This window comes from Podarcis pityusensis (genome assembly GCF_964106645.2).
Source record: "Podarcis pityusensis genome assembly, chromosome: 10".
Lineage (NCBI taxonomy): Eukaryota > Metazoa > Chordata > Lepidosauria > Squamata > Lacertidae > Podarcis > Podarcis pityusensis.
The window spans coordinates 33,063,773-33,089,720 of NC_138035.1; the positions used below are offsets into that span (position 1 = coordinate 33,063,773).

Genomic DNA, 25,948 nt, shown 5'->3' on the forward strand with positions numbered 1-25,948 from the left:
ACAGATATATAGAGATATAGACACTCAACACTTACTCTCTTGCTTTGAAAGTTCGTTGTCTCTCTCTCTCTCTCTCTCTCTCTCTCACACACACACACACACACACAATTTTGTTTGTAAGGCCCCACATGTATACTATATGCTACTTCCAGTTCCACTCCCCTAGTGCTGCTGCTTATGTAGCCAAAAGCACACCACCCACACATGCAGTAATCTAATTAACATTTGCATAAGTACGGAAACATATTTTGGAAAAAACTGTAAAAGAACAAAACCCCAAGAAAGTGGCCCAATTAGGGTTGAGCTAGCTCAGTGTTCACAGAATGCATGCTTACTCGGGGGAGGGTGTGTGTGAAATAATGGAGGGCAGGGCAGGGGATGGAATCAAATGGCTGGAAAAGGACAGAGGGGCACCATCTTATTGGCCTGGGTCACATGGCATTCTATGCAAAACTATGGTTTAGGGCAAATGTGAGTGCGTGGCCTGGCTCAGTGTGTCATTGGAATTTGGGCTTATGGTTTAGCTCCCTGCAGCTTAAAGCTGTAACCAAGGTTTTCCTATATTCTATGGCTTATGATTTGTCCAGGAGGGCTAAACTATGAATTCTCTGGATGACAGGGAAGCAAAACAGCAAAATGGCCAGGGAAGAGTAAAGCAGCCACAATCTTCTCTTCGGAGCCTACATATTTGCATTAAGCCATGGTTTGGCTTATTCCTTTGAACAGGTAATTTCCTGGTCTCACTGAGGACCTGTTTTTATATGTCATGTCCATGATAGCTGAGAATGAGCACCAGTGAGGTTACCCCACACCCACAAACAAAATAAATGACTGAGCATGCTCAGCAAACACAAAATTTACTGATAGTTGGGGAGGGAAATTGAAACATGGCTGGGATCCTGAGTATACACACTGCAACTTTTTTTTGACAAGGCCTCACTTTATTAGAGTATGAATTCCTACACCCATAATTATCTTGTTAAATTTAATTCTTCCACCTAAGACAGATGATTTTTTGAGTGACACCTGCAGATCCCAATCAGCTGAAAGGTCTCATTCAACTTTCCCCAGCTCACTGCCTACAAATCTCTGTCAGTATATGGAAACATCGCAGCTGCAAACAGCCAGATTGTTGACATCACATGATGCGCCTATCTGTGGGAAAGAAGAATTTCCCAGGAAGTTCACAGGCTGGGAAAGGCTCTGTGAGGAGTGTAATTTGAAACCTTCCGTTTGCGCATGTTCAGGAAGTTTGTTAGACGTGCTGGAAGAACTGAACTGAAAGGACGTGTTTTTCTGTAGTGCTGTAATGTCAGAAATAAACATGTAAATAGATTTCTGACTACTTTTCTTTCCCCTGCGGAAGCAGGAGGAGGGGGTGTGCATTTTACCCACGCTTGGGAAAATGTTGCCTATCAATATCTCCCTGTCTGTCTGGGAAGTCAGCCAGAGGAGGTTACCGGTAAGCAAGCTCCGAGAACTGTGAGAGGGGCCAGCCTCTGTGGAGGGGGCTTGCAAACTGACAATCTCATCTGTCCCAGCCAGCATGGCCAATGGTCAGGGCTGATGGGAGTTGTAGTAGTCCAGATGCAGCTTGTCACGCTGGCCACGTGACCCGGAAGTGTCTGCGGACAGCGCTGGCTCCCGGCCTATAGAGTGAGATGAGCGCACAACCCTAGAGTCTGGCAAGACTGGCCCGTACGGGCAGGGGTACCTTTACCTTTACCTTTAACCCAACTTTATCCAGCTGGTTGGAACATTTCTGCATTGTCCTTTCCCTTAAGATAAGGCACAGGAAATAAATATATGGAACTCTTTGCTTATTTTTACAAACACAAATGTAATTACCAGTCAGTACCTTCCACTGGGAGGCCTGCCCACTTCGTCTCCTTAAGTTAAATGCAGGGAATACAGAGATGGAATTCTTAATGTGTGCAAATCTGATTCAGTAGCATTGTCTTCCATTGGGAGGCCAGCCTAGACATTCCCACAGAGAAGTGCCCAAAGGTAACAGAAATTTACTCCCATCACTTACACCACTGTAATGTAATACCCTTTGATTAGCACATGTTAATGATGTCATTCTATCTGAAAATTCCCTGACCCTGTGAGACTAAATTTGCTTTTCACTAGATTCTGTGTAAGGGAGACTGCATGTTCTAATAAATAATGCCATGTTCTTCTGCTGTAATCATTAATATTTACAATGTATGAGGAAATTATGGGACATTAAGAAATAAATTGTATTGTTTTCAACCATGTATATCAGACTACAGTCTAAATTGTGAATATCTAAGAGCCATGACAGCATATTAGCTAACATTTTTCTTTGTTCTATTTTCTTATATGACTAATTTTATATTAACTTGTCTCTTAAATAAGAATTTTCCTTTAATAATATGCTTGAGTTTTCCTTTAGGACATTGGAAGCTCTACCCTATACAGTATTACATAAATCTCACCCCATTTATGCTCCTAGGCTACTTCTTTATAAAGCTGTCCAGTGTTAAACAGGAAACAAGTGCCTTGAATTCATATCATTCCCAAGTATTTCAGTTTGTTAGGAATGCCTTATCTCCTTGCACCTAAATCCATAACAAAAATGGGGACTGCTACCCTGAGTTCAGGTGCCAATGTGGAAAGCTAGTTACCTACACCTATTCTTGTGTGTTCCCTCATTAGTGAGCCAGAGCTTAACACATATTACAGGCTCAACTAGACTAGTCCCTAGTTCAGAGCTTTCCAAACTATGTGTCACGACACATTAGTGTGTCTGCTGCAGTGTGTAGGTGTGTCTCATGAATGCTCCCCATGCACCTCCTGGGGCTGGAAAGGGGTTACCGTATTTTTCGCTCTATAGGACACACTTTTTCCCCTTCAAAAATGAAGGGGAAATGTGTGTGCGTCCTATGGAGCGAAGACGCCTTAGCCCTGCGACCCTCTCCCGGCTGGAGAGGTGACACGCGGCTATGGCAGGAGCCTCTTTAGCTGCGTGCCACCTCTCCAGCCGGGAGAGAGCGCGCGGGGCTAAAGAAGCCATAGCCCCGCGACCCTCTCCCAGCTGGAGAGGTGACCCGCGACTATGGCAGCAGCCTCTCCGCTGCACGCCTTTCCGCTGCTCCCCGACCTGCTCTTTGGGGCTGGTGGTGGGCTTCCCCTCTCGCTCTCCAGGCTTCCAAGGTATCCGCCTGAAGGCAACTGAACGCACCTTAAACGGCACCTTGTTTTAGAGGGGGAAAACAAGAGGGGGAAAATTCTCCCCCTCTCTGCGCAGTGCCTCCTGCCGCTTCGCTGAAGGGGCGCTGGGCAGAGAGGGGGAGAATTTTTTTTTCTTGTTCTCCCCCCTCTAAAACAAGGTGCGTCCTATTGTCTGGTGCGTCCTATGGTGCGAAAAATACGGTAGTTTAACCTCTGGTTTGCTAGTAAAACTGAATTACTGTGTCGCAGAATGATGAATGTCTAAAAACTGTGTCTCTAACATGAAATGTCTGGAAAGCTCTGCTCTAGTTAATGACAACCGACTAGACTAAAGCAACGCAAACTGGGATGACACTATTTAAAAAGGACAAAAAAGCCCCAGATACGTTCCTCTCCTTGGAAGTAAATTCAACATGCATAGGATTGGTCTGCACAACTGCAATTTTAAGCAAATTTACAGCATAATCCTATATATGTTTTCTGAGAAGCAACTTTGAGACTCCCAGGTAAGTGTGTATAGCATGCTGTATTAAGAAGCAAATCCCACTAAACCAAATGGGACCTATTTCCAAACAAGCATTCTTAGGTTCCAGCTGTAATAAATATTCCACTTAGCCTCATATCTTTCTCATGAAGGCTGGGTAACCTTTTCAGGCACTCCCTTGCAGAAAAATGGTGAGGGTCACATACTGGCACAAAAGCCAAATGTATGGGTGAGTCTCCCCTTCTCTCCTTCTCCCCTTCAATCAACTATTAATTCATTCATTCATTCTCTTTCTCTTTCTCTTTCTCTCTCTCTCTCTCTCTCTCTCTCTCTCTCTCACACACACACACACACACACAATCAATCCATCACCCCTTCACTCATTCAGTGACCTGTTTCTGCCACACATGGCAGGGACAAATAGAGGAGAAATGGCTTGGAGGAGATCAAACTGAGGAACAATATGATTCTTACACACAAAATAGTAAAGTTCTATGGATCTTGCTTTATTGATTCAATCTAGAGTAGCCACCAGCCCTGGGGAGGAAGGCCAGGCTTGGTCCTGGAGATCTCCCACCCTCAGCTAGGCCTCACCACTGCCCTCCTTGTGTGCTGGCTAACAGAAGCTCCCATTCAACCAGAACAGATGTCAGGCATGCTTGCTGGGAAAGGAGATGGAATGGGCTTTTTGAAATGTCACACCTAATACACCTTGGTGGAGCATCAAGCAAACACTCTACCGCTGTGAGCTGTGGCTGGAAGCAGGAACTGGTGCTGGATTAGAGAGCTGGATAGACCATTCAGAGGCTGGCAGGGCACAAGGCAAGGGAATCATTCTGTTGTGCCAACTGGAGGGCAATCAGAAATACTTTTCAGCAATACTTTTGGAAGCAAGACTAGTGACAGGTTTCAGCGACAATATTGGCACAGCCACAGCTTTTGCAGAAGAACTGGCACCAAATCTAGTAGCAGGGGTAAAAATGGTGGCACAGGTTACCCACATGTGGTCTAGTGACCATTCCTTGCACCTGCCTGTTCCAGTACAAATGAAAACAAAGGAGGAAAAAACATGAATCCTTCCTACATTATTTCCCCCTACATTCGGGTGGGTGGAGGGGTGTAACCAATCAAACACAGGAAGTGAATAGAAAAGGGGGCATCTTTGTATCTGTCATATATATGTCTGAGCTGCATATCTGGCATTTTACATACCTCAGATCAAAATCTGACATTTGCACAATAGAAACATTCCCCAACATGTATTTTAAGAGCACAAGCACAGTAAGTTGGTGGGGAAATCCTGTATGTGTATATCTGGATGGATGGATGTTGTCCTGTCGACTTCTGGCTTTGGTTCAGCCCACAGTTGGCAAGTAGCCACAGAAGGTAATCCACAAGGGAATATAGCCCTCAGGCTGAAAAACATTACCCAATAAAATTAAGCCACACTACTCACATACAGAATTCATGGCTTCATGAAATATTTGACTGCTCAGTTGACTGGTATCTCAACACTAACACCCATGTTGTACTATGCCTCAAGTACTTTAAACCCATTTTTCCTATGTTCTATATCATGCAGTGATAAAACCGGATTTCAGGAACCTTTTCTTCTTATGGAGGGGTGGTATATAAGGAAGATGATGTTTTATTTAGCAATAGATCTTGGAATAGTCTGGTTTTAAATTTGCCTGTACCCCAAATGTCGTGACTAGTTCTCCTTTGATAGGATATTTTCACACAAAAATACCTTAAATTTATATATAGTACAAATGGGATCACACTGCAGTTGGCACACTCCTGGATGTCATTAAGTGTTAAATTCCCCCCCACAACAAGTTTAAGGCTACAATCCTACAAGTTGGCATTAGGCCAGCTAAAGGGCTATAGGAAGCAACGTAAGTGCTGATCGGCTGGCAGAGTGGGCAGCCTGCCAACACAACAGCATTTATGCCACTAAAGCACTTCGGTACACCCACAGAAAGCTCTGCAGGCATGTATGTCCCACTGGTGGCATTCCACCAGACGTGGGGAGCTGGGGCAATATGGGACATTCAGAGGGATCAGCAGGGGAAAGAACTATGGAACATTATTAGGGTCTGTAGGTTCCTACGTCTCTTGTTCTACTTGTATGCCCCCAAACAGCCACCCAATCTACACCAGCCCTTGCATCAACAATGGGGGGGGGGGAAGGGGGGAAAATGGGAAGGAGCTGCCCAGTCTGGCTACATGTCGAAAAATTCAGGGATGCACCAATAGAAGCTGACAGTAACTTAAATTTAGTTGGCATTGTTCACCAATATAGGCCTGAAAACTGAAGAAGCATTTGTTTGGGGGCATTTGCCGAATTCATCTGGGATTATGTGTATTTACAGCTGAATATTATCCTTCTCCAAATTTTGGACATTTGCCGTAATATATCTATGTAATCTGTGCATTAAAAGGACTGGAGATTCAATGACAGCACCTAGAGAAATTTACTTTATTTGGTATGAATAACAGCAAAATCAGCCTCAAGGAGAGTTACACCGATCTTTTAAAAACAGTAACATTTGACTCCAGGAGTAACTACAACATGTGTACTTCAAACAGTTTACCACTTCAAACAGGAGTAACCTACTACTGCTCCTCTTTGCTCAGCCCCCACACACCGAGAAGAACAGCGTCTATCCCAGATGCCCTTGCACTAAATAAAAATGATGCTAATTTTGCAAAGGACATGAACTATTTAGGGTCAGATAGAAAAAGTAGTTACATTCTCTTCCCAAAGTCTTGTATTCAACTAAATTATATTCAGAGTAGACCCACTGAAATTAATTGACCTAACTTGGTCATGTTCGTTAATTTCAATGGAATTACGTATACTCTGAGTAAAACTTTGTTAACTGCCACCCAATTAGTTTACATAATTGCCTTTATCCCAGGGAAAACAGCCCACTATAGCTGGACTTTATGGCATTAATTAAAAGCTAAGTAACTACTGTGCTAGGCAACTGTGAGAACCCTACAATAGTAGGAGTATGTCAAACAGGAGTTCCAGAACTAAACTGCCCATGTGAACATAACCTTCGTGACTGTGGAGGCACTTAATCTTGCAACTATTCATATAACTGAATCAGAACGATCCTGTAAGCATTCCCGCAATACCTATAAACAAAAAGAACCAGAATTCCTCAAATAAAAACACTCCAAAAATATTCACAAAGCCAAGAGGCTGTGCAACCCCTCCTCCACAGTGGCATGTGAATTGGCCCCAATTGTTGATTCCAGGTAGAGAAGCAAAAGTGAGTCCCAAAGCAAGAAAGCTGTATGAGGTGCACAGTGGGGAACAAACTTTAATAATTGTCTTTTTTAATGCTGATTTTAATGTATGTGTTTGATTTGTTTTGGGATTAAAGGGTTGTAAGTCGCTTTGAGTTCCCATAGAAAAAAGTAACTAATTCATTTAATAAATAAGGAGGAGGAACCACCTAAAGGTAGGGCAGGAGAGGGGGAATTGAGGCATGAAAGGGCAACAATGAGAAATTCAATCCCTGGAGGAATGTCACAGGGCTTAACATGAGTAGAATTTTATGTGGGAGATGGAAGGAGAACGAGGGAGAATGATCTAAAACCATGGTTTCTAACCTTCCCACCCACAGTCCACTTGAAAACGGCTGAGCATCTTGGTGGACTTAATGATTTTTCTGCCTGTTGTTTAGCAACTGTAATGGACTGTGCCTTACAATTTTATGGAATTCAAGCTGTAATACAATAAAAAAACAATATATAAGAAACAAAATAAGCAATAGAAATACAATTAAAATCAATATGAATATTTAATGCTATAGATGTGCCGTCTGTTGTCTTCCGCCACAATTTACAGCATGGATCACCGGAATGAAGCATGTGTGGTCTGTGGACTGGTTTGGGAACCCCTGATCTAGACACATGCTAGAGAAAGGAAGGCGAACAGAGCAGGCAGTGACCTGACAAGCTGTGGCCTGAGGAAGCAGTGGTGGTATAAGGACATGGAGTTGGAAAAGGAGGGTTAGAGACAGGAGGGTCTAGGTACTTTACACAGAAAGGAAGGGAGCAGCCAAGAGGGCATAGGGTTGCTATGTCCCCCCAAAGACATTCTACCAGTTATGGTTTCTGCTGTCGCTGCAGCACTGTGAGCCTGGCAATTAGTGGGATAGGGGCACAAAGACTAAGAAGCAGCAGAGGTGGCATGACTGAATTTCACATATCATGATTCATTTTAAATTGCTAGCAAAGTTATGGTTCAGGTGCCTGTTGATTCTGCTAAGCACAAAATATTTGGTAGTGGAGTTCAGCTGAAACCTAGGCTGGGTTACCTATCAGTATGTAAGTTGGATTCAATGGGATAAAGAATATGATTTTATCTGTTGATCACATTCAAATTAATGAGAGATTACTGTCCCGAGAGAAAAAAATGCCCTGGAAGATCTCATTCCTTTCCAGTGGATGATTTATTTCAAGAGTAAAGCGTATCCAGCACTTCGCTAGCATCACTGAGCCATGATCACTTCTCTGCCAAAGGCAGGGAGTTCAGGTTGAATGCTTTAGGCTCAATAGAATGAGGCCATTAAAGACGCACCAGTTAGGAAGAAGGATGTAAAACTGCATACATTTCAAGGCTCCAGACCTCCATCCACCTTACACTTAGTGTTACATTCACAGTTTTATTCTGGATTGTTTTATTGGATGTTTTCATGTGTTTAAAATATAAAGCAGTATAGAAAAGAATAAAAATAAAAGTATAACAACAACAAGAATAATAAAATAACAACAATAATAATTTCATTGAAAAAATCACAAGCAGACATTCCGTGGTGATGACTGTAACCTAGATTAAGGTGCCATTTGTCAATTAGCTTATATATGTGAGTTTCTACATGGGTGGCGCTGTGGTCTAAACCACAGGGCCTAGGGCTTGCCGATCGGAAGGTCGGCAGTTTGAATCCCCGCAACGGGGTGAGCTCCCGTTGCTCGGTTCCTGCTCCTGCCCACCTCGCAGTTCAAAAGCACATCAAGTAGATAAATAGGTACCTCCCCAGCAGGAAGATAAACGGCGTTTCCCTGCGCTGCTCTGGTTCACCAGAAGCAGCTTTGTCATGCTGGCCACATGACCCAGAAGCTGTCTGCAGACAAATGCTGGCTCCCTCGGCCTATAGAGCGAGATGAGCGTGCAACCCCAGAGTCGTCTGCGACTGGACCTAACGGTCAGGGGTACCTTTACCTTTTATGTGAATTTCTAACACTGCGCTTAGGCAGATAACTATCTAGAAAAGCTCAGAAACAGATCCAACAACCTGCCCCATAATCCCCCACCCACCTTCCATGGTAATTGCATCTAAGAGAGTACCAAGGGTTCCTGCATGCTTCTCTCCACTATCCCATGCTGTTAGCCTGGAGAGCCCTCACTTGCACTAGTCCCATATCATATCATAGTCCCATTCCCTCCTACACTCGTTAGCATATGGCTGAGCTCAGAACTAGAATGCAGTTACAACCTGAGCAATAATGTGTAGAAGAAGGCAAGCTAGTAAAACAGTTTGTAGGCTACTGAATGTCTGACTTACATGTGAGACTATTTAGTCTGTGTTTAAAAATAAAGCAGCAGAACTTTCTGGTGATCAAAACAAAGCTGATGTTGAATTCAAAGCAAGAACCAAATTATAAATGAATAGCACCCTAACAGTCTTAGAAACATTTGATTTCCTTTATGAGCCATCATATTCACTATCCTCAATTGCTTAAATTATTTGTTTCTTTTTTTGTATAATCTGAAAATAATGAAGTGATGATACAAATAAAAGCCTATTATTGGAACAGGGGAGACATTTTTTTAAATATAGCACTAATATGTGTATGGGGCATCGAAAATTAATTTCAGCTTGTTTAAGCCAGAAGCTTAACCTCAGGTGGCAACACAAAATAGAAACTAGTTCAGCTAAGCCTTTCTATTGCCTCAGGATGTCTTTCGGCAGGTGTACCTCTCATTCCATTTTCTGTATCAGATACAAGTCTTTCCCTACAAATATATAACTGACGAGTTTCACTGTGATGGAAAGAAGAAAATACTAGGGTCCAAGAAGCATAAAGTTGTTAAAAGACAGAAATGGTAATAGAATTGTGTTCTTGCAATTAATCATATTTTGGCAGCTAGCTATCCCTATCGGTTAAAAACCATAGTTAGTACCTTGGCTCCCAACCCCCCCCCCCCGCCCCGGGCCACACAAAGTCACTAATATTCCTAATAGGGACCAGAAGTCAATGCACAACGCAATTCTGTAAATGCCAGTCTAAAATTATACTACAAGTAATGTTGAGAGCAAATTCCAGCTTACATATATAAAGGTAAAGAGACCCCTGACCATTAAGTCCAGTCGCGGACGACTCTGGGGTTGTGGCGTTCATCTCGCTTTACTGGCCGAGGGAGCTGGCGTTTGTCCGCAGCTTCCTGGTCATGTGGCCAGCATGACTAAGCTGCTTCTGGTGAACCAGAGCAACGCACGGAAATGCCGTTTACCTTCTCACCAGAGTGGTACCTATTTATCTACTTACACTCTGATGTGCTTTCGAACTGCTAGGATGGCAGGAGCAGGGACCGAGTAACGGGAGCTCACCCCGCTGCGGGGATTCGAACCGCCGACCTTCTGATCGGCAAGCCCTAGGCTCTCTGGTTTAGACCACAGCGCCACCCGTGAGGCCATACCTAATCCACACAATTACAATGGCACCACCATTGCCAAGGCATAAGTGAAGGAAATAAAACCGGGAACACAGGAAACACCAAGCTGCCTGAAAAAGAAACATTACAGCATTATTCATTTATGGTACTCACCATCTCTTTAGCTATTTCCACAGCTTCCTGCAGCCCATAAAGCCTGCCACAGACCAGGTAAATCCCATTGGCCCAGAGAATACAGCCCTCGTGGACCCAAAATTCATTGCTGTCAAGAGGTAGTTCAGGAATTTGTAACTCCAACTCAGGACCACCTTCCGAAGTGGACATGGGGGGTTTAGAGTCCAAAGGAGCTTTTTCACCAACATTGCTACCCTCAGTGGTTGCCTTTTTACAAGCAGCGCCTCTCGAAAGGGAACGAGAGGCCCCAGCACAGTCCTCTGAGCGATGCCGTCTCTTAAAGCGAGGGTGGGCAGTGAGGCTTCTTTGCTCCTTTTGTTGCTGCTGCTGCTCTTCTTCCTCCTCCGTATCTGTCTTGGAACCATTAGACGCACTTTTATGTCGTACTTTGACCTTATTCTGCATTTCTGTGGCCCTCTTGGGAGGGGGATTCTTGGGCAATGTGGCCGCATAATCCTGGGGATAGAAAGGTCCAAAGAGATCACCCATGTTGCGATAGCTGGCCCACTTGCCGCACAGGCAACAAACCAGGTGGCCCATGACAGAGGACTCTGTTACTACAGGGCCCTGTAGCATGAAAGAGGAAATAGGCAGTACTTTGCTCTCAACATTGCTGGGAGGTGGTGTTGATGACCTCTGCCCTTTGCGGCCCCTCACCAGCTTATTCTGCTCCTCTTCCTCTGCATTAATTATTGTGCATACAGCACCTATCTCACACTTGTTCACTACATGAATATAAGGGAAAAAAGACTTGTTCTTGTTATCAGTTTTATCAAGAGACTGTGTGGCATATTTCAGTTTGATCTCTGGTTCCTGGGGCTCCACAATTGGAGCAGCTCGTCTTGGCTTCCGCTTCCGTGGCTGTGCTGTAGGTTTCCTCCTCTCCCTTCGCTGTCTCTTAGGTTTAGGTTCTCCACCTCCTGCCTCCTCTGATGGCTGCAGAGCTTCTGGTACTGATGGAAGTGGCGGAAGCAGCAACTGTTGTTGAGGCGGCGGTGGCGGCGGCGGCGGCTGCTGCTGCTGTTGTTGCTGCTGCTGCTTCTTCTGTTTGTTAACACTACCAATAGGCCGCCCCTTCTTCTTACCAGAAGGAAAATAACCCTTTGGAGGAAAAGGATCTGGCTTGGGTGTCACAATGACGGCATCTCCACCCTTCTCTTCAGACTTTAGATTTGGTTCAGGAGTCAAGACTTTGGATGGAGAGACTGTTTTTAATTCGGAAAAGCTTATAGATCCTGCCCCAGTTAGTGAGCCATCTGTTCTTCCCTGACAAACAGGTTTTTGCGAAGGTGCTGGGATCACAGTAGGCACTGGGGCCTCCTTGACAACACTTGCAAGTTCAGGTGTCTCTTTTTTTACTACCTCATCTCTATCCGCATGCCATTCTTCAGAAGATATTGTCAGAGAAATTTCACTAGTCAATTCTTGGCTCTCTTGATCCAGCACAATTTCTTCTTTTATATTTTCTGCTTCCATTCCATGATTGGACACATTCCCACCCTCTGGTGGGCCACTCTTCAGTGACAGAATGTCATCAAGGGTGACTGCATCTGGGCCAGCTTCAGCACAATTTGAAGAAGCACTCCTCCGAACATTAGGGGATGTGATTTTTTGAACAATAGCTTCCAATTTTAACCCACGGCCCTTCCGTGGAGGCAGAATTTTTGTTTTAGCTGGGCTTGTGAGGGAAACAGCAGAGCAATTTCTATTGTCAGGACTTGGAAGATTCCTAGGAGATTCTCCTTTTGAGAGTGACTTACTAACATCTTGGCTTTGGGAAGAATGGGCATAGGAGTTGAGTGTTTTATCAGCTCCATCCTTTGATGAAGTGAGCAGGCGTCCTTTGTCTTCAGTGCCACTATTCTTCATTTCCTGCAACTGCCTCTTGCTGGGAATAGGAGAGATAAAAGAGCGGACTCTCCTTCTCATGATTAAAGGATTTTGAGAAGACTGCTCTTCTTGGCCAGGAATCCTTACCATGGCATTGCCAGATTTAAGTACATCTCCAGCATCTTCACGCTTGTGTGTATCACTATCTTGAGATGCAAATCTCTTCTGACTAGTTGCTCCTAGAGAGCCACTGTTTTTCCCAGTGGTCACCTGCCGGGAAAGATCCCAACCAGATTCTTGTTGCTGAATCTTTTGATTCAAATGTTTAATTTCAGCACACTTATTTTGAAGAGACCCATCACTCCCTAACAAGCAACGGCTTGTGTCTTGGCTGACAGCATCATGGTAAGAACCAGAATGGAGATACATCATTCCATCCTTGTCATTTTTCAAAGGGCTCCTTACTCTGTCCAAGAACTGCTGTTGCCTTGGACTCTTTCTTGCTGTCTCCTGTCTATGCTGAGCAGCTGCAATCACTCCCTGGGCAGAGCTGCTACTCCAATCTTTGTATTCTTCCTGTTGTTGTTGGTACAGCTGCCTTTTGTAGTGGTATTGGGAATTCAGCCCCTGGTTAGGATCACCAAAAGCATGAGATCGAGCATTAGTGTGATAAACTGAAGCCAATGATGAGCTTTCAGAATTTGGAGGGAAAGGAGAGTGTAAGGAACCCCGGTTCACCCTGTCAGAAAGCACCATATGTGGATTCATGTGGTGAAGATCTGTGCCTGGACCTCTGCTTCTACCTGGTGACATCTTTAATTTGTCTGCCAGATCATGAAACTGAGAGGGAGATTTACCTCTCATTCCCTCTCGGCTGCTTCCCATTCTGCCGGGTCCTCGCCTGAGCTGTGATCGGCTATCTTGTTGCAAAAGGTACTCTGCTGCAGAATCAAGAGCTGCAGCTCCTGGGCTAGCATTGCCTCGGTAAGACTCATGCTTAAAACTTGCAAGATGACAATGGTCTCCAGATTTTTTATTGTTGAGGTTGGCAGAGGTCTTAGACTGTTCAAAATCTTCTTCCTTGATTTGCCCACTGTGAGACTTTAGCTTTGGTTCCATGGTCACCAGACCACCAGGAAGGATGACTGACTGACCAGGAGTTAGACGGTCACTCCTTCCACTCCTGCCATCAGGACCCATGTGTCCCACAGAGTGAGGGCCAGGTTCTCTAGCAATCTGCCTCAAGGGTGATATATCACAAATAACTGATCTCCTCTCAGAGAGTCCTCCACCTTCATGAGCAGAGGATTGGGACTCTATCTCAAACTTTCGAGGCATGGGATAGTCTGCTAGATTTATCTGTTTCATCTCAGAAGTTGTGCCACTAGACTTTCTATCCCAGTGGCTCCAGTGTGGATTTTCCAAGAGAGAGCCTATGCTTTTGTTTAAAAGACCTCTATTACTTAATTCATTGGCTTGATTGATCAGGACATTGGGTCTCATGGTACCCTCAAGAGTTCCAGTCATCCCATGATGATCTTGTGCATTTCTAGAATATCTTCTGTCAGGGTGATGGTGATAGCCTTGCAAAACTTCCTGCAACAGACTAGGAAATTTCTCATTCCTGCCCTTTCGCTCACTATGTCCTGGAAAATCCCCTTTATCCTGACCTGAAGGATACTGAGGGAAGTTGCCAGCATTTCTCTGCATACTAACTCCAATATTGTCTTTGTAGCTATACCTCAAACTACCAGGGGATTTTGAAGGCTCGGTTCTGCCTGGAAAACTGGAGCCAACAACAGCATGACCAAGCTGTCCGTTCCCATCTCCGTTGTGGTTAGTGCTGCTGTCCCCACTTTTGCTCCCCTTACTCCCTCCTTGTGGCTCTTGCTGTGGTCCCAGAATCCCAGTGTCTTTCATCACACTGGCAGAAGATGGTGCTTGAGCACCTGTGGAAACATCATCTTGTTGCTGCTTATCCTGCCCACCTGACTTTTCCACTCTGCCCGTCATAGCTTCTCGGGAAACTATCACACCAACTGCCTTTTCATTGACCTTCGGGGGTGTCTCCACAGCAACTAAGGCCTCCTTTTCATCAGGAGGAGAGGCCACTTCTTCCTCATCTGCAGGGCTGGTGCTGAGCTTTGGAGGCTCATTTTGAGATGCTTGTGTTGGTGATGGGTGGGATCTCTCTAAATTACCCCCCTTGTAGGTGGTATCAGAACTGGTACTCTGACCGCTCAGTTGTCTCACCCTCTCGCCTTGGTCCTCCGAACTACTGGAGCAGCCACCATCAATTGATTCTGCCAGAGGAGACTTGAGCTGTTCCTCTGCTTGGGAAGAGCCTTCTGAGTTTGTGCAGCTATCAGCCTTTTTAGATAGTGAAGATCTTTTGGAGTTTTTCTTCTGAGGTGCCAAAGCATCTGAAAGTAGCATGTGCTGGACTGTATTGGGAAGATTTGCCACTTGACTACTTAAAGCACTTAGGCTGCTTAGTCCTGGATCCGTAAGCCTCTTTTCCTGCAGTCCTTCAAGCCCAAATCCCTTGAATCCTCCACCCTGAGCATTGGGACTTGGCATCATGGATGGTGTTGGACTAAGCTGAGGCATCATTTGTAAAATGCGGTTTCTAGAGGCTACAGGCATGTTGCTTTGTCCACACTGAAGGTTCTCACCACCTGCCATGAGAGGAGATGGTGTGGAGCTGCAGCTTGGGGACTGAACCACAGAGGCAGCTGGTGAGGGGTTAGATATAGGACTAAAATTCTGGTGGAACTGCATGGGTGATCTCACAGGAACCTCAGCCTGGTTGTACTGACCTACTTGACTCTGAAGAGACAGTTTGGTGGCAGTATTTGAGTACTGCATTATATGCTGTGAGGGAGGCTGCTGCTGCTGCTGCTGCTGTTGTTGTTGCTGCTGCTGTGACTGCTGTGCCTGTCCCTGTGCCTGCTGACTGCCTTGGGGTAACTTTGACTGTTCAAAGTTCTTCATTGGCTGTGCCTGAAAGGTGTAGCTTGACTGAGTTCCATAAGTTTGCGAACTCGACCCAACAGCATGTCCTTCATACTGTGAACCAGCATTCACACTGTAACTGCCATCATAGTTCTGCCCAGATTGGCTAAAACGCTGAGGAGAAGGAAAAGAAGAAGAGGAAGAAGCAGGAGGCTGATAGTGTTGGCTATACTGACCCACTCGCAACTGATAGCCAGAAGCAGAGGAAGGCAGAGTTGAAGGACGCTGCATTGGCTGCATATGAGATGTGCTGGAGGCAGACTGGCTGGAGGCTTGTGGCAAAGGCTGATGAGACTGGTAGAGCTGTTGTCTCATCTGCTGAACCTGTTGCTGCTGCTGGCTCGAACTTTGCTGCTGGTACTGAGCACTTCCAGGGGAGAAAGGACCAGTATAATCCTGTTGATAATGGGTCACACCACTAAGGGATGAGTGTTGCGTTTGAAACTGGCTCACATGACCTTCACTCCCATACTGACTCCCAAAGCTGCTCCCTTGGGGTGGTCCATAGCTCTGTACTGGCCCAGAAGGCCTGCGCTGAGGAAGCTGCTGCCCTCCGGCTGCCACAGGATCCTTACTTGAGGCCATATAATAGAATTCTCCTGCTTCCTTTCTGAAACTTTGATAGCTCTGATGTCCAGAGCTCTCACCAGCCATTGAGGCAGAACTGCCTGCTGCTCCACGGCGCCCACTGCTGCTGCCACCTCCTCCAAAGCTCTGGAACATCTGAGCCTGCTGGCGGGTGCTAAATTCTTCTAGACGGGATGCACCATGCACTTCCTGTGGGTAGTTCTGCTGGTTTCCGTGGTAACTGCTTTGCTCTCGAAAGGACTGCATGCTGTTCAGCTGCAGACTGACAGCTCAGCAACCTGCCTAGAAGAGAAAAAGAGAAAAATAAATTAACAAAATAATTCCTATTTCCCAGTAAAGTAAGTAGTTTTTAATATAGATTTAAAATCACTTGTAGCAATTTCAAACTCAAAACGTCCTCTAGGTTTCTTGTCCTATTATCAGGAGTTTGGCCTGCTATCTAGGAAACTAGAGCAGAATGTCAGCTTGGTTTTATGTTACAATGGTATTTAAGATTTTACTAGCTAACTTTTCAACATCTTGTTTGGAGGAATTGTTATGAGAGATGATAGAAATACGCTTTCCCAAACCAGCAATGCTGTACTGTTCACAACAGCATCCCCCATCAAGAGGCTTGGACTGATGAAACTGCAGATATTTAAAATACATAGATTTCTTTTCCAACAGGCATATACAGATGAGTGTAAACACTTAGAGCAAGAAAAACAAAAGACACATAGAACACACATGTAAATGTCAATTAAGATAATGAAGAGATCAGACAGTACTAAAATTACAAGTGAGGGGACTGTTTTTAGAAGGCTATATTCAGAGAGGGCATAATTTTGCTAAAATTGGGGGGAAGGAATTGGGGGTTCTGGATTTCATTAAGGACTTCCTCGTCTATATTTTCCTCTCATAATTTGAGTAATGAGCTCAGGTAAACACATCACTCTTTGTCACAACAATGCACCTATCAAAGTAAAAGGAGAAGATATGAATTCGTCTGTAATTAGGTGAATTTGCCAATTTAAATTACCAAATGCCATAACTGTAAGACAGGTGACTCCACCATGATGTTTGCATGCAATGCATTTCAATTTGTTTCTTTGTGATTTGGTAAGTGTTTAATTCAGGTTCCAGATTATATTTGTGTACAAAGGCTATAAATGTGGTTTCATTTGTATAGTCATGGCAGAGAAACAGTATTTGTTGCAAGCTGTCAGTAGATGAGACAGATAAGTTGCAACTGTGTGGTGTTCCTTTAAGGGGAATGGTTTGGGGGTGACACAGGGAGAGGCCTAAAATTCCTCCCCCCAAAATTCCTATTAAGTATTATGAAAAGTGAAATCCAATGGGCTTTCCTGCTTTTTTATTCCCTTTCTTTGCAGTTTAAGAAAGCAGGAGTTAAGTGTGTTATAAGAACAGTTCATTAGTTAGTAAAAGTAATCAGTATGTAAGTATCAGTATTAAAGAAGTCAATCCTCCAAGAACCATCATTTCTTAGTTGTTGCAATAAGGTATGGAACATTAAAAGAGTAAGGGCTGGCTGCTAATGAAACTAATTAATTCCAACTAGCAGTCAACATGCACAATTAAAGCAGACCAATTACTTTATCTGCTTAACAATTACATTCTTTGTGAGGTATCATAAGAATAACAGCACAGCATGCAGGTGTGAAAACATATCCATAGGCTAGAGAAGTTGAAGAGGTTGCTATGAAGCTGCACTGACAGAGGATATGCAGGCAAACAAACAGGCTGGGTGAGGAGGATCAGAACACTCCAACTCTTTTGTGCCCAAAAAGTGGGTTGCCAGAGGATGGAAGGCCACTCCCCTGTACCCAACATAGAAATACATAGGATGACAAGGAGCCACTGCTGAACACTCTTTGGGCCAGCTTCAAATCCACCTAACATACCATCTGGTAAAATGTTATTAAGACAAATATCATGAGAGACTTTGTCAAAAGCCTTGCAGGAATCAAGTCATACTTACTAGGTAGTAAGAATTGTGGAGCTGAATGTGACTTACTTTTTAGTAACTATGCTTTGTGCTGCACCTCATCTCATGATATGGGCAAGCCATTCACATAAAATGGCAAGTTTACCTTTTGCCTGTTGAAGGATTCCAACATTGTTATTCCTACTGCAAGGGACGAGGGCGGGTATATAATTTATTTAAAAAAGATGTGTTCATCATCAGGTGCATATTTCATGCATACTTCTGTAGTATGATCAAATTACTTCCTAAGTACTGATAAAATTAATTTGAGTTGGTGCAACAATCTTTTTCTCTCCCCTGGACCCTAAAGAATGTATATGTCGTTCTTCAATGGTTTATTAATTTACTACTTTCAATCCTGTCTTTCTGTTAAGGTGTTTGCAGCAGCATACATAGCATCTCCCCTTCCATTTTATCCTCACACAACTCCCCTGTAATGTTGCAAAAGATGAAGGGTTACTGGCTCACAGTATTCCAATGAGCTTTATGGCCAAGTTTGAATTTGAACCCAGGTCTTCTGGTCCCAGTCCAACACTCTGACTACTACACTATAAATGCTCAAAGATGATCCATATCCTTAAAGAATGAAAAGTATTGTGAAATGAATGAAAGGCATTGTGAGGAAAGCCATACCCTTCCTTATTCAGAATTTGTGACAATATCCACACAATGCAGGAAAAGACAGCAAAGTGATCTTGTTTACGTGAGTAGCTTTCCAGGAAGGAAGTGCAGTAAATGGATTAGATCAACGGTTCATCAAATGTCACTTACTGAGGCCTACAGTTACATGACCGCCTTGGGAAGCTGCATGTAGTAATGTCCCTATAGATGAAAAGGCAATATAACAATGGTCCAAGTGCATTACCATAAGTCCAGTTTCAATTCTTGCACATGACTACACACACATTCAAAAGATAATTTGCAGTATGGTAAGCAGGAGAATGGTTGTCTGAATGGTATATTGAGCCTCTTTATACCCATGGTGACAGAGATAATGTCAATCAGCCCTCTTAGTGTAAAAGCCAACCGAGACACTTTTGATGAAGCTAAAGAATCAGAAATAAGAAGGCAAAACCCCAAGGCCCAGTTCAGATTATCTAAAGTGTTCTTTAGAATATGATAATCATGAACAAGATCCAGCAAGACTTAGTATTATGCTCTCACCCTCTCCTCTTGTGGTCCTCTGCATGCAAAAGAAGAGTAAATGCTTCTGCTTCCACCACCTTTGACTAAGCAAGAGCTTCCAGTTGCATATGAAATCAGAGCTGAGTTGCATATTACCTCTACTAAGAGCTGCATATTACCTCTACTTAGTTAACAAGGATATGAAACCTCTGTTTGATCCTGGTTTGCTTTAACTAATTAGTTAGAATAAATCAGAGTTGCTAGAGATCAGACATATGAAGAAATTGTGGTTTAGTCAAAACCGAAAGGTAAAGCTTTCACTTTTTACCACAGCTGTCATTTCACCACTTGCTGTTTTGTACAGCTGTCCACTGATATGAAAAGATCTCTGGGAGATTCATTTTTTAAAAAATTCTTTTGTTGTATGCATATGCCACCTTTTTGCCAAAATACTCAAGATGGTTTACCATTTTGAAATACTAAAACAAATAAACATGATAAAAAGTAGTAACAATCCGCTTAGCCTTAGGCCAACTGGGAGCTGATGGCATAAGCTCCCGGCCTGAGCCATGTACACCAGGAAGTGTTTATACTGTTCATGTTGTTGTGAGTAAATAGCCCAAACATCTTAAGAACATAAAACACTTTCCACTGTTGGCCATGTCCAAACAATCATACCTTGGCTTAATACACTAAACCATAAACAAGACTTTTGCTCCCCCACACAGCCCTTTGCAATACATGCATCAAGCCAGGAAGTCTCCCATTAGCCATTATTTCGTTTTTCATGCAAACTGGGCAACTATGGTTATCAGCTTTAGAACAAGCCAGGATATCAAACCAACTTCAAACTGCAGTTTTATATCCTGGCCTGTTCCAAAGCCAGTAACTACAGTGATTTTGTCCGTGTGGACAAAATGGTTAATTCATGGTTTATAAGAGGCTTCCTCATTTGATTGCTAATGCTACAAAAGGGCTTTATGTGTAGAAAAATGGCTTGTTTATGTATCTGGTTACTAAGCTGAAATATGATTGTCTGAAACAGGCCACTATTTGCATTACACCTATCCCCAACATGATGCCACCTGGCACATACAGCTAGCTTTTGTAAATTCTTAAAAAGCATACTTTTTGAAACATTTAGAATGAGTTCAAGAAGGGTGTGATGTGTCAAGAAAACATGTGACACATTTAGCACTAACAGTATTTTAGCTGCTGTACATGACACAGACAAGCCACTTAACAGGATAATGCAGTAATAGAAATACAAAAAAAGGCCTACAACAAAATGTTGCAGTATAGAGGGTTTCTGTTCAGGTTTCCAGCAGCATCCCATGTCCACTAAATACAACGTCCTCATTGAGTTTTTTGGGTTTTTTCTCCATTGAGTTTTTGTTCCTCCAAACCTGGTATGCACATTTGTGCCCAATCCGAGCTCTATTAAATTCTTAATTTTGCCATTGATGGCTATAGACAATTCTTTCTTCTATCCCTTTGGCATGTTAAAAATAGATTATCGGTGTGAAAGTCTGATATTTTCCTGGGATAGTTTTGGTTCATGCTCTTTGGTGGTGCTGTGAGGTTGGGAATGGGTTGTATTTGGACTGATTAAGTTGATATAATTGATACTTTGCATGCATTAACAGAAAGACATTGCATATTAATAAGCAATTCATGAACATAACCACTTTGACTTCACTATACATACTAACAAATTTCAATAGTTTATATCAACCTACTTTAATAATTTCAATAATGTTTCATTTTGCTATACTATCCACAATGACAATACAGTGGTACCTCAGGTTACATACGCTTCAGGTTAAAGAGTCCACTAACCCAGAAATAGTGCTTCAGGTTAAGAACTTTGCTTCAGGATGAGAACAGAAATCGGGCTCCGGCGGCGCAGCAGCAGCAGAAGGCCCCATTAGCTAAAGTGGTGCTTCAGGTTAAGAACAGTTTCAGGTTAAGTACGGACCTCCGGAACGAATTAAGTACTTAACCCAAGATCCCACTGTATAGTGAGTAGCAGACAACTACATTTAGTCACGCAATATGCGTAACTGGGATTCTGGTTAATGTGAATTTAACACAGCTGCCCTAGTGGGCCAGAAACCCAGGTTTAAAGAACTCTGTGCAGTTTTGTATCATTTGAGCTGTTTACATGCTGCATCTCTCCAAATGAACAACTATGTTAACTAGAATATAATCAGCGGTCAAAACTTTAATACCTTTATTTAGACTACTGATCACAATGTAGTATCCAGTTTATGTCAAAATTATTCCATACATTTCCTCCGTTGCTAACTCTTTCAGACTAATATTGCAAGGGAGGAAGATCTTGCAGATTTACCATACAATCAGTATATATTTTACTTGGAAGGAAATCTTGCTATGTTCAGTGGAGCTTATTCCTAGTTATGTGTGCACAGGATTACAGACATAGCTGTAGTAGAACTCTACATGTGTTAAACAGAGGACTATCAAGACACAGGCAATGATACTCCCTTGGAAAATAACAAAACCATATTAAACAGCATGTCTCAAAGTTTAAATGCATATTTCAGAAAAGCATAATACAGCCTTCTTGGAACTGAACCAGTTCTAGATGTCAGCAGGATCACAGGTCTGAATGCTCTCCATGACAAAAGAACTCCCAACAACCCATAAGGAGATGATTAGAACACTTCTCTAACTAGTCTGATACAGTAGTGACAGGACGTAACTATTTAAATATGAAAGCTCACATACCACAGCACTCAGAATTGGTATTCAGCAGTAGAGTACGTGCTTCACATGCAGAAGGGTCCAGGTTCAGTATCTGGTATCTGCATGTAAGAGGATCAGGTGCTCACAGACATCTCTGCCTCATACCCTAGAACCACTGCCAACCAGAGAAGACCATACTATGCAAGATGAAGGCATAGTGGGGGGCAGTGGCCTCAGGTGCACATTTTTGAGGGGGCACAATGAGGCACCCCCACGGCAGGTACGGAGCCCTGGCAGTTGAGGGATAGCAGCAGATGGGTTGGTCTAGCGGCCAAGTCAATGGAGGGAGTGTGCAAGGAGCCTGTTGGAGGTGGGCTCCATCCACCCTCCACAGGAGCATAAGTTGCAGGCTTACTGTATTTCTTTTCTATGTATACACCAAAAGGAAAAGGAGCACCAATTTGTTGCCTGAGGATTTTTAACCCAGAATATAAGCACAACTGTACCTTAAGTTGGTGGAATCTTTACTGTCAAGTGTAGTCAACTTCCTTAGAGCTTCACATCAAGTATGCTCATGAGGTGCTCAGAATGCACCGGAACACTCAGTTCCCTGACTTGCTATCTGCAGATGTCAGAATAGCCTGATATAGAGACCACTAAAGTACAGCAGTGTGTACAGCTGATTCCATATAGATCTAGCTGCACTATATTATAGTAAAATGTTATCCATTTTGACAAACAAAATATGTTAACTTCAGAAAATAAGAACTAGGATTTATTTATTTACAAGTAAAATAATAGGCACTAAAATGGTTATTACTATCCTGATAACAAACTAAAAATAAAAGAGCACTCGCACCCACAAAAATGAAATGGTTAATTTCATATATCACAGAAACCTAAATATTGTTCTAATATGAGACTAACATAGACCAATTCCATGAAAACATACTTCATGGCAAACTGAATTGAGGACATGCAGCCAGACAAGGTACAAATAAATGTGACTTCACCTCACCCTTTTATCAAGAAGCTCAGGATGCCAATGAACAGGATTGTTCCATTTTTCCTCAACAGCCATTCTGCAGGCACAGATTAGGCTGAAAGATGGTGACCATGAACCAATTGCCACCATCAGTTTCACGGCAGAGCAGCATTTAAAGTCAGGTGTCCCCAATCCATTTCAAAACTATATACTATGCTTGTTAAATATGCTCTGGATTCCTTTTTGGAGCTACTTGCCACCTAATACAGAAGCCAGGGAACTAAGAGTTTGTTACTTTCTTTTTTAAAAAAAGTAGAATGTACTGCACAAAAAAGCATTGTTTAATTACTGAGGGCAAATACAAGCCTGCTGCCCAAACACTAACTTGTTGTCATTCACAATTATGATTGTACTGGATAGCATAGATATAGGGGACATATGAACATTTATACTTTTGTTTTTTAAAAAACTAGTACATCAGGCAAAGGCAACACTAATTAGAAGTATTTAAGTCTTCCTAACTTTAACACTGCTCACCATATATAGCATTGCTATCACTCTTCTAGGCATTAACTCATGACACTTACTTCCAATAAGTGGCTACAACACCAGTTAGGTTTTACCAGAAGTGACAGCATACCCTCTAACGACCTCAGTTGACTCTTATGAAGAAAAAAGGTGGATGGTGTGTTAGTAGGGAAAAGAGAGCATGAGGCAATTACTGCTACAGAGCCATTAAGAAATATTTCATGCAATTCAATTTGGCTCATATTAATACACAACATCAGACCTTTACGTTTGTTGTTCAGAGTGACATGAGGTGGTCAATTCCATCAGTTTGCCTAAGAGATGAACTGAAAGAAAGCAAGGGACCAGCTGAACCGGAGAGGAGCTTACATCCTAAAAAAAACCATGAAGGTCAAAAATTTATTTATTTTTTCATTCATACTTCAATTTTTTGGAAGTCCTGCCTAGTCTACTCTTTTTTTAAAACAATCGCGCGTGCACGCACGCACACACTGTATAAGAGAGAAGCCACAGTGGGCCTAACTGAATCTCCTTCGGTTTGCTTCACACTGACTGAGGGAAGAAGCCAAGATGCCTTCTCTATCCCTCCATGAGACTACGATTCCTTCGACTTCTTCGAAAAGCATCGTCCCACCAGAGGATTGAAATCCCAGCAGGTATTCAAAGGGGAGCCATTCCCCCTGCCCCGCTTTAACCACCTTCCCTCCCTCCACATCGCACTTCCCCTCCGACATCCCTCTCCTTTTTTCAGATGCAATGTACGCAAGGAGGCAGGGAGGGAAGTGCGGGGCAGAAGGAGCAAAGGTAGATCGCAGGATTTCCTGAGGATCTCCTCACAACTCCGACCCCCCCCCCCCGCGGGCATTCCTCCTCCAAGCATCCATCGCCAGAGCCCGGCTGGGGGAGGGGCGCGGATGCTGCGGCCCGCCCGGGCACCCGTCTCCCCGTCTCCCGCCCCGCCTCAGCCGCGCGCCCCGCCCCTTCCACCGAGGCCCGCGACAGGGCTCCACACGCACCGAAGCCGTTACCTCAGCGTCGCTGTCCTCCCCCGCCCCCCCTTAGGGGGGGGAGCGCGGAGCGGGCGGCGCTTCTCAGCGGCGCGTGGGGCGGCGGGGATCCGCGTCGAGCCGGGGGCGGCTCCGCGGTGGTGGTGCCGAGGTTTCTCTCTCCATTCTCCCCTCACACACACACACACAGGAAATAACACAGGATCAGCTGACAGGACCCGGCCAATGGGGCGGCGGCGGGGCAGCGCGCGCAAAAGGGAGGAGCGCGAGACGGCGGCGGCGCAGGGCGGGAGGGCGGCGCATTGCGCGTGCTCGAACCCGCCCTCCGAGGCGCAGAGGGGAGCTGGGCAAGCGCCTTCTTCAACCACGCGCTCGTTTAAAGAGGCAGCGCCCGGGCGGAACAGAACTCTGTGCCTCTTGCCTAGGGATGAAGGCGGGCACCGGCTTAAGCCAGTAGTAGCCTAATGCACACCTTGACCATTAACTTGCGTGGGACTTCCAAGTAAATACAGTAGCCCAGCGCCTCCCTCCCCAAAAGGAGGAGGAATTACAGCAGCGCAGGCGACTCCTGCGTCTCCCCGATATTTAAGGCTGCCATCCCTCGCGCACACTTTCGCGGAAGCAAAACCCCGTGAACAAACTAGGGCTTACTCCAGAGTAAATACGGATAGGATCCGGCTGCAGTTATGCAAGAAGCAGCAACTGGTAACATTTTCTATCTCGCGCTTCAGCCGGAAATGCTGCTACCATAGTTTCCAGCCCCTATTGCTTCCCTTTCACTATATTATCTCCCCTTCCCACCCCCACTGGCCCGCCAAGGGATGGGGGGCTGTGAGCAGAATCATAACGGGTTCAGTCAGAGGCAACGGCTTGAGTTGTCCAGATCACGGCTGGCACCAAAGGTGGCGAGGTCTGACACGCCATCCCAACCCACTCATGGTTCTCCCATAGGTGGCACTCAAGAAAATTAGAATTTGGAGGCAGCCCAAAAGAGTTCTTCCTGCCTAGAACCCACTCTGTCTAAATTTATCGTCCCCTGTCTCTCACCAGCTGCTGCTGAAACACGAATGTTTACTCATTTTTTAAAAAAGCATTAAAATGCCTAAACAAACAGGCCCTTACCAATAATATCAGGTTCCTAGCTGCGCAGCAGTGGCAAGATCCCAGGGCAATGTGTCTCCTATTAAAGCAACACTGTGATAAGCAACACCCTGCTATGAAGCCATAAAAAAGGTAAGACAAATCCTCAATGCAGGCTCATTATTAATCCAGCTTTTCAACCTCCCCACTGGATACCACATACTTGATCTACTTAACGAAGTCCCTGCCATTCACTGATTCCCACCCCTCTTACTTCCAGGCAGTGAAGAAATTAATTCTGCAAGCAGATCGTTTTCCTGCTAGAAAAAGGGCTACTTTAAACCGAACTCTTCAGTCCTGCACTACAGCAGAGTACTATAGCAAGTACTGTAATGGAAGCTCCTTGGACCATAAACCACCCATTTTTCTCCCACCCCATGAATCTATTCAAAATTTGTCATTATGCTGCTTCCACAGTAGGCATATGCTGCGGCATCACAAACCAACCACTTTTTTTTTTGCTTTCCTGTGCACTTTTCTTTTT

The 25,948-nt window shown here is 44.1% G+C and overlaps 1 protein-coding gene and 1 long non-coding RNA gene across 14 annotated transcripts in view; both read right to left on the bottom strand.

Annotated features, from left to right (window-relative positions):
- The window catches only part of LOC308457780, a 119,910-nt gene that overhangs the window by 78,995 nt on the left and 14,967 nt on the right, over positions 1–25,948 (bottom strand). The window lies entirely within an intron of this gene.
- Positions 1–25,948, bottom strand: part of TCF20 (transcription factor 20) — a 200,220-nt gene that overhangs the window by 51,395 nt on the left and 122,877 nt on the right. For 10 of the 13 annotated variants that reach the window (XM_080971883.1, XM_080971882.1, XM_080971876.1 and 7 more), the window contains one exon: positions 10,533–16,268. In XM_080971883.1, coding sequence (XP_080828009.1) covers positions 10,533–16,232 — 5,700 coding nt within the window. In that variant the 5' untranslated portion in view covers positions 16,233–16,268. Of the gene's footprint in view, positions 1–10,532; positions 16,269–24,333; positions 24,755–25,948 lie in introns of those variants that run through there. The other 3 variants (XM_080971874.1, XM_080971875.1, XM_080971877.1) reach the window with 3 other exon arrangements.